This window comes from Sprattus sprattus, assembly GCF_963457725.1.
Source record: "Sprattus sprattus genome assembly, chromosome: 5".
In the NCBI taxonomy this organism is placed as follows: domain Eukaryota; kingdom Metazoa; phylum Chordata; class Actinopteri; order Clupeiformes; family Clupeidae; genus Sprattus; species Sprattus sprattus.
Window position 1 is genome coordinate 13,099,970 of NC_137924.1, and position 8,769 is coordinate 13,108,738.

The window sequence follows — 8,769 nt, forward strand, 5'->3', positions numbered from 1 at the left end:
GGTGAGAACCTCATTTCAGTCAGTTGATGCCATGAGTGGAAGGTGGTGTAACCCACATGGTTTGATGCCGTACAGTACATCTAGGGTCTAGTAAATAAGCAGGTGTAGGTCTCCTGAACAGTACGGTCACAAAATGTTTATTATCATGTCTTCTGTTAGCTTTTAGCTAGTGGTACGAAAACAAAGATGTGATCAGCTCACATCCCAACCTTATTTGCTTTTAAAAGAGATATTTGAAGGTTGTGGGATGTCATGCAAGTTAAGACACTACCTATATGTGACCTGTAGCTTTGATGATCTGTGTGTGTGTGTGTATGTGTGTGTGTGTGTGTGTGTGTGTGTGTGTGTGTGTGTGTGTGTGTGTGTGTGTGTGTGTGTGTGTGTGTGTGTGTGTGTGTGTGTTGATTTGTCTCTCCCCTCAGACACTGCCGACGGGGTCTCCCAGGAGCTCTTCTCTGCCGGTCTGGTGAATGGTCTTGATGTTGTCGTTGGTAATGCCCCCCATTTACAAATGTGCACATGTAACACATTTACTTATTCAAACCAGGAGGCTTAAAAAAGTAAACCTTTCAATCTCACAACAGCCCAGTTAATCTGTCTGAAGGATTAGTCTGTTCCTTACATGATCTCACATCTCCATTTAACCTGTAACTCTCTCTTCAGTTGCTGCTAACCTTCAGAAGATTGTAGACGACCCGATTACCTACAAAGTGTTGACCTTTAAACTGGTGAGTACCCAGCCGACGGTCAAGTAAGACTCTTGCCTCTTGACACGCAGCAGATAGGCCCTTTATGTTGCAGTGATGTTGGATTATCATTCTTTCACAGCACAGTGAGGGGTGAACAGCGTGTTACACTGCTGAGCACTGCTGGAACTTAATTGCCTTTCTCATTTCGATGCTATCAGTGCTGCAAGTTTGCACCAAGAAAATGCTCACATGGGTGAAGAAGCATGGGCCGACAAGAAAAGAATACAAAGAAATCTTAAGATGCACACAAGTGCGACTGATGCAAGTTATGATGTCTACCATACAGAGCAGCATTGATTAGCGCTAGCTGGAATTTACTTTCCCCATGTGCTTGCTAGAAGGACACCTAAGTACATTGGTTGGCACCGCTTGACCTTGTGCACGACGGCGCAAGACTCGAATAGCTTAAAACACACAACCTGGCGTCCCGGTGGATTTGACAGTATGCTGCCACAACTATTCACACATGCGCTCAAAGAGGCGCACCGGAGAGCAGACAGCATCTGTGTGTTGGGAGGCTGCCCCTCTCCAAAGTGACCTTTTATGCTTCGTTGTCTTAACGACAGCTGGCGAATCTCACCTGTTTGGTGTGCTCATCTTTTTCCTCTCTCTCTCTTTCTCTCTCTCTCTCTCTCTCTCTCTTTTTTCACTTTCAGCATGCATAATTGCTGACAGGAATAGGGATAGAGAGAAGATCCTCATTTTCTGTGATGGTGCATCAATATGAGACCCAAGTCCTATGTTCTCTCATTGACACCGGAGGGCAGGCAGCATGCTGTGAAATCACTCAATATTATTTAGATTGGAGAACATTGGCAGACCTCAAAGTGTGTTTATGCACACAAATAAACACCCTGGGAAAAAAAACTAAAGAATAATACCCATCACTCACTCTCAAATGTTAATAACATTTTAACCAGGAGGATTTATACAGCTGAAGCGATTGTACATTTTTATGGCCAGACGGTGCCGCTGGCCAATGCATCAGTAGCAGAGGCAGAGCAGAGCATGCTGGGAAAGGATGGCAGAGTGGTAAATTTGGCACAGTGCCCTCACCCCCCACTCCTGCTTTTATGGCTGCACCTCTTTCTCTCTCTCTGGCGTACCATGCTGCTTCTCACCCCATGCTGGCACAGCCAGAGCCCCCGCTTTTGAGCCCGGCGCTGGGCCGCGTGGCTGAATGCCACCTGAATCATGCCTCTGGCTTCCACATGGGGGAGAGAGAGAGGGAGGGGGGAGGGCAAAGTAAGAAAGCGAATGAGCGAGAGATGTGAAAGTGAAGAGGGTGAGTGGAAGCGAGTGTGAATCAGAGAGAGTGAAAGTGAAGAGGGTAAGCCATAGAGCGTAAGCAAGAGGGAGAGTGGATCAAAGAGAGAGAGAGAGAGAGAGAGAGAGAGAGAGAGAGAGCAGTGAAGGTAGAGACTAAAAAGTAAGAGTGAAGACAGAGAGCGAAAGAGATAGTGGAGGACAAAGATGGTGACAGGGTTGATAGAAAGGAGTGAGAAGACAGAGAAACATGCTGAGAGACAGAGAGAGAGGGGGGGATGATGAGAGCTATTGATCGCCTGTGCGGGAGCCACTCCAGCTGATCTGTATGGTCTTGGCAGTAATAAGGCCTCCTCTTAGGCCTCATCAGGCAGCACCATCTTAGGTGGAGGCTTTAGAGGCAGGCGGCTGAAAGCCCTCAGTCCACACGAAAACCCTGCCAATATAATGAAAGTGGTATTTCATCAAACCTGTGTACTGACAGACTTTGAGGGAGGTGGGGGATGGGGGGTGGCTGTTGCTGGAGAACCATGGAGTTCTGCACGACTTCTGTGGACAAAAAAAGAACCTTGACTGCCCACAACATGTTCGTTACTGCTTGGTTATACACTTGGATGAGCTCAAGCTAGAGCCAATTTTTACTCTCAAATCTGAGTCCAACTGTGAACAAAAACGGGGGGAGAGCCGAGATAAAGAGCACGAGGCATCAGCAATTTCCAAAGACTGCCTCCAATCAGAAGAAGGAAAAAAAACACAGGCCTTTGCCAAACTCCAAGCAGCCCAATTTCAGCTGCAGGCCTCCCCTTGGTGGGGCGTCTCTGCATTGACTTGGCCTGCCAGGGAGCAGAAGTCATTACACATTCATTCATCTCCTTTCATCACTCTTCCCTCCACACACCATGAATGAAATGTGCTTCTGCCTCGGCAGGAGCCTACAATATTGTGCCTGGGTATTGAGTGTCTCCAGTCTAGACAGCCATGCCAAAAAGGCCCCCTTTGGTGTGTCTCTGTCAGATACCCCTGAGATAGTGTGAGTGAGTGATATTGAGATAAGGGTTTACGGGATTGACCAGGGTTCCACATCATGTAGGGAATTCTGTCGAAAGCATTTTTCCCTTCTTTCAAATCCGAATGGCAGTTGGCTCTTAAAATGTGAAGTCTTTGTCTTAGAGGAGTCCCTCTTAAAAAAGCACTAATCCCTGAGCTGGCAGTGGGTCGAGCCGGGCCGGGCTGATCTTAGTGGGGGGGCCTGCCCAGATGTTGAAGTGTAATTATGTGGGCAGTTGGCATCTCTGGGCGAGCGACCAAAATGGCATTTATGCTGATGCCATGTGAGTCAGACATGGCCTGCAGCCCATCCAGACAGACTTGGTGTGTGTGTGTGTGTGTGTGTGTGTGTGTGTGTGTTTATGTATGCATGGTAGTGTGTATATGATTGTGCTGTGTGTGTGTGTATCTGTGAGTGTGTGATCCTCTGCTGCCTCCTCACCATATTGTCTCCTGTGGCAGGCTTCCGGCTGTGACAGCAACGAGATCCCTGATGATGTGAAACTGATCGGCTACGCTCAGCTGAGCATCACCTGATGGCGTGGGTACTGCGTGGGCACCGCGTGGGCGGAGCAGGTGGGGAGGGAGGAAGAGCTGGAGGCGATCGAAGGAGGATGGATACGTTCAGGAGCACTGACAAAGCACCCACCGCGGGAGAAGTGCTAGCCCACCCCTCCCTCTTTTCCCTCATAAACACACACACACACACACACACACACACACACACACACACACACACACACACACACACACACACAGACAAAGACACACACATACACAGATAAACACATGCTCACACAGTCACGCATAGGCGTAGGCTCTCACACACACCTATTTACATTCACAACCCCTACCTTTCCCTTGAATATTTAAATGCATAGAGTCTCATACTCACTGACACACACATGCTTACACCAGGCCCGCTGTGTTGCCGGGACTGGGGACAAGATGATCTCCAAGACCCCCACCCGTGCAGACTGATCGCTGAATAGCACCCCCAAACCCTCCCACCCCCACCCCCCAGACCAGATCGCTGACAGGCCGCTGTGAACAGCGATGCACACCCAACGCATGTTTCATTAGTGCACGGCAAAACAATTCTCCTCTCCAACACAGCTATTTTATCACAGACCTTTGCATGGGCTCCTCCTGGCCTTGAGCACAAGGTCATCCTTACCCTTTGACCCCCAACCCCCCCACCCCAACCCCCCTGATGACGGGCCTGGCTTACACACAAGCACGCACAAGTACATACTTAAAACGCACATACTGTCAGCTCTGCCTCTCCTCTCTTCACCAATTGAGTGAACACTTGCCACTTCACAATAGCCCCCCCCCCCCCCCCCCACGCCCTCCTGCTAAGCCCCCCCCCCCCGCCCCCTTCTTTCAACATTCCACCGCCTACTCCCAGTGTGGACAAGGACTCAGCCCAGCTAACTAAATGATATACTCAGGTGGTACTAGCTAGTGATAAAATACAAACTATATATATATACATATACATATATATAATGAGTTTTTATTTTTTATTGTATTACCTCTGCTTTCAGCAAAAGCTCTTAATGTTATTTATTTAAAAAAAAAAGATTTGCCTTTTGTTTTTGTCACTCGTGTCCGTCGTCATTCTGGTAGCTCGTCTGATGTGTGTGTCCTAAGAGTTGAGTTTTGGAAAATTGATTCGGTCCACGTGAGTTCCTTGTTCTGAATGTACAAATTCTTTTATTTATGAGAAAAGCACATTTTCATGATTCCATTTTGAATGTTGTCTGAAATGAGTGAATCGTATTGTACATTGTAAGAAGAAGAAGAAGAAATGAAGAAAATAATAACAAAGATGTAATCCAATGAAAATTAAGCGAGAGAAAATAATTATAATGTGGCGCCTGAATGCTGCCATGTCAAATAACTGCTTAATCCACAGAACAGTGTTGATGCTTAAACTGCTAGAGGTGCCTTGTTCATTAAAACTGTGCCTAAGAGCGTAGGTCACAAAGGGGTGGTTGCCACCGGCAGCAGGAGCTGCTAATGTGTTTCTTGGGACATGTTAACAGAACTGCTTTCCAACTACGATACAGACATTCGTGAATAGTATTTTTACCAGTCAGTGGCAACAGATAAGAATAATAAGAATGACAAACAAGAATGGTATAAAATAAAGCTACAATGCACTTTTTTTGGGCAGTGTATATGCATCTGCAAATCAAATGCTTGGCCCTGGGAGAGTCAGCCCATCAATCCTACCAATAAAAGCTTCATCTAAGGCCACCTCAAACCCATTCCTTACCTTCAACCCTCCAGTTTTTCACATACAAAGCCAACAGATACCAGTAAATACTGATGCCATGCTCTGTCTTACTGCACTACAAAAATAGAATGTCTCAAAATGCATTTTTTTTGTTCTCTGAAATGTACTGTACAATAATGTATCCACATATGGAAAAACCAAAAGGCAACTATGGGACGTACAACGAGCCATTTATCTGTCCAAGCAGGTACTCGTAGCTCCAAATTATATTTTCGACTCAAGTTGGAAAATACTATTAACTTGTACTAAATACTTTATTATATGACGTTATTGTGTTTTCTACATACAGTGTACCATGTCCTCATGCTATCCTTGTCCCTCTCTGTTTTTGGCAATTTAAAAAAAAATCTCTGCTGAGGAGGAACAAATAAAGAATTGCTATTATTAAAGTCAGTGAAATATTGTGTGCTTTATTCAAATCCCATGATTCACTGTATCTCCAACGTGATGTGTCTATGATTACTGTTAATGATTAAGTAATCTGGGGTGTGTGTGTGTGTGTGTGTGGGGGGGGGGGGGGCACCACTCTCAATGGTAATGGTCTGGATGAAAAATGTTTACAATGTTAACATGGTAAGTATCCTCCTATGGCATGTACAGATCTTTGGCCTCCATCCTGTCATGCCAGCCTTCTCCTGAGAGCTGTCCAGACAGAAGTCTGTGCCTGACACCAGCAAACATTGCCATATTTGGTGTGATGACATCCAATTGCTCTACATGCATGCTGTGCCAAAGAGTGTCTCTGCCCATTACACGCTGTTGACAGAATTTGGCACTGTCCTATGTTTCGCTCATACATCCCTGTCTGCAAAGTCTGCCAAGTGACAGTATTTGGCCGTGTCAATATTTGGCAAAGTCCCTCTGGTGAAGTGGGGTAAGTTGAACCTTCGCTGAAAATCCCCCCAGTGGGCCTAACCTGCAGTACACCACTTTCAGCTCATCCCAGGCCAGGCAAAACACACACAGGCTCTCTGTTCATGTCAAGCTGTGGTGCAGAATATCAAGAGAGTCAGGAAGCCAGGGAGCAAGATACTGTTTTAGGATTTTTCTTATGTAAAAAAAAAAGGACACAATGGTACAACAACTTCTTTCGGGATAGTTGGTCTGTAGTCTAAGCTTTCACAGTTTAACGTCACAACAGCTGTATAAGTACTACGGAATAAAAAAATACACACTTGAAATCAAATTTTGGCCTCAACGCAATCAAGTTCTAGAAAATATAAGTATTTCCCCTCAGTTGGACTGAAGTGCTTCGGTATAGATTGATATGCCACAAACATGATGTTACATTCTCGGGGGAATGTTCGTAGAGTTATCACAATGGAAATATTCACTTGCACAATATGTTACTGGATAGTAGGTGTTGCTCAGAGTACATAATCAGATATATATGCTCATACTGTACAGTAATACAAACAGGAGTTGATCAGAAGCGAGAACCTTGAATGGCAGAAAGTAAGAAAATAACTTTGACAATATAAATAAATGCACCTCAGTCCGTCCGTCCCCCACACTCCTTTCTCAATGAAAGCAATAACATTGTCAACAGTATGTAAACAAATAGACCCAGGTGCCTAAATGTAAATGGATGTCTTTCCTTGGCTCCACATAATTAGATCTAGGAGCTTTAGCATTAGCATTAAGGCCGATGAATTGCCTCACCGGCTCACTCCTTCAGTACAGCCAAACAGAGATGTGTGCAATAAGACAGTACAGACTCAGTAACATTCACATTTGGTCATGTTTTTGTGGAAGGCAAATCATCTGCTTTGCCTCCCAGTCAAATTGCAGCAGTGGTGTTGGCTGTTTATGTATGCATGGGCACCCATTTTTTTTCAGCACCTCCATAATAGCATGATGCAAATTGAGAAATATCATCATTACAATCGTCATGTCTCTCACTTCTTCACCCCTTCCGTTCAACTGCTTTACATGTGAAGATAAAAAAATTAATTCCATTGTCGGCATCTGGACAAATAATATAGCTTGGCAAAATACTGGAGATGATGTGGTCCTCCAATGCACGGTATTTGTCTCTCCTGTGTGAATTGTAGTTCTAATCTTTATCCACAAGTGTAAAAAAAAACTACACACAAACCTCTTGAAAGGTTGAAATTGTTAACACTTGAGGTGTTTCTTGCTGGACATGTCATTCCAGACACGGTGCATCTCCTCCGGGGAAATCTGGTGCACAGTGATAACCCGCCGGTAGCGGCACAGACTGTAGGCCATCTTCCAGTGGTTGAAGCCGCTGTTCTGGAACGGGTGGATGCCCAGCTTGCGCAGGCACACGCCCACGTACACGTCCTCCAGGTGGAGGAGCCGTGTGTGCAGTGAGGTCTTGTAGATGGCCTCGGCCACGTCGGCCGAGAACACGTAGCCCGTGCCCGAGCAGAACGGCGGGTACTTGCTCTCTGGGTAGAGGTCCCGCGACATGTACCACTTGCTCCGCATGTCTCGGATAGGCCCTCCGTTGATGACGTAGCCCGTGAAGTAGCGCCGCCGCGGCTTGGTGGCGGGTTTGAGGAGCCGGTAGATCAGGTTGTCCATGTTGACGAAGATGTCGCTGTCCGTCTTCATGACGTACTTGGCCTTGGAGCAGAATGTGGCCACCCAGCGCATGCCCATGAGCGTCTTGAGCGTCAGGTTGTGGTAGGAGTCCACGAAGTCCTCCACCACGATGTCGTGGAAGATCTGGCTCTCCTGCTCCACCATCTGGTTAAGCACGCTGTCCGTGTTGCGACCCAGTAGGAAGAGCGTGACGATGCGGATGTCGGCGAAAGTGCTCTCGTCGCCCCAGGTTTCGCGGATGGACTGCCGTGCGTCAAACTCCTTATGCGTGGTGCTGATCAGGATGACCAGGAAGGGCGTCTGCTCCTCGCACTTCTTGGGCTCGTTGATGACGAAGTCAAACGCGTGCGGATTCAGCGGCCGCGTGCGGATGTTATCGAACGTGGCATTCTTCGCCACCTTCGGCACCGTCTTGGCCTTGCGTACAGACACAGACATCTGCCCCACGAAGGACGACGTCGGCCTGGATATGCTCAAATACCACAGAGCGCTGGCCCAGCAGACGACTGTCAAGACGTATAGGCAAGACACTTTTGAAGGCATCCTGATGCATTTATGTATGTGAAGTGCTCTGAATTTTAAGTGGCTTTCCTGCCATTAGCGGTGTTTCCTTTGGCAAGGCAGCATAATGTTCCGCCCGTGTGCTGCTTGACATTAATGATGGACGGCTCAAGGCTTTGCGTGGAGAGCGTGGGTCTCCATCAATATCCCCCTAACTGGCCCCATGCCATCTAAAAATAGTCGCAGGCCTCCAAGTCCTCTTCTTGATGCTCCTCATGATCTATCCGAATCTGCAGAAGAAAAGAGAAGAAAAAAAAAATCAAAGCTCAC

The 8,769-nt window shown here is 46.8% G+C and overlaps 2 protein-coding genes across 2 annotated transcripts in view; one reads left to right on the forward strand and one right to left on the reverse strand.

Annotated features, from left to right (window-relative positions):
• The window catches only part of stk39 (serine threonine kinase 39), a gene marked incomplete at both ends in the record, with an annotated part of 28,597 nt that extends 24,998 nt beyond the window's left edge, over positions 1-3,599 (forward strand). Inside the window, 3 exons of the mRNA XM_080839423.1 lie at positions 423-491; positions 664-728; positions 3,525-3,599. Coding sequence (XP_080695549.1) covers positions 423-491; positions 664-728; positions 3,525-3,599 — 209 coding nt within the window. The remainder of the gene's footprint in view (positions 1-422; positions 492-663; positions 729-3,524) is intronic.
• Positions 3,600-7,485: 3,886 nt separating this feature from the next.
• On the reverse strand, positions 7,486-8,481 carry b3galt1b (UDP-Gal:betaGlcNAc beta 1,3-galactosyltransferase, polypeptide 1b; the record flags this gene model as incomplete). Its single annotated transcript, XM_080838279.1, has 1 exon — positions 7,486-8,481. The coding sequence occupies one exon, from the start codon at positions 8,479-8,481 to the stop codon at positions 7,486-7,488; it is 996 nt and encodes a 331-aa protein (XP_080694405.1).
• Positions 8,482-8,769: the final 288 nt, after the last annotated feature.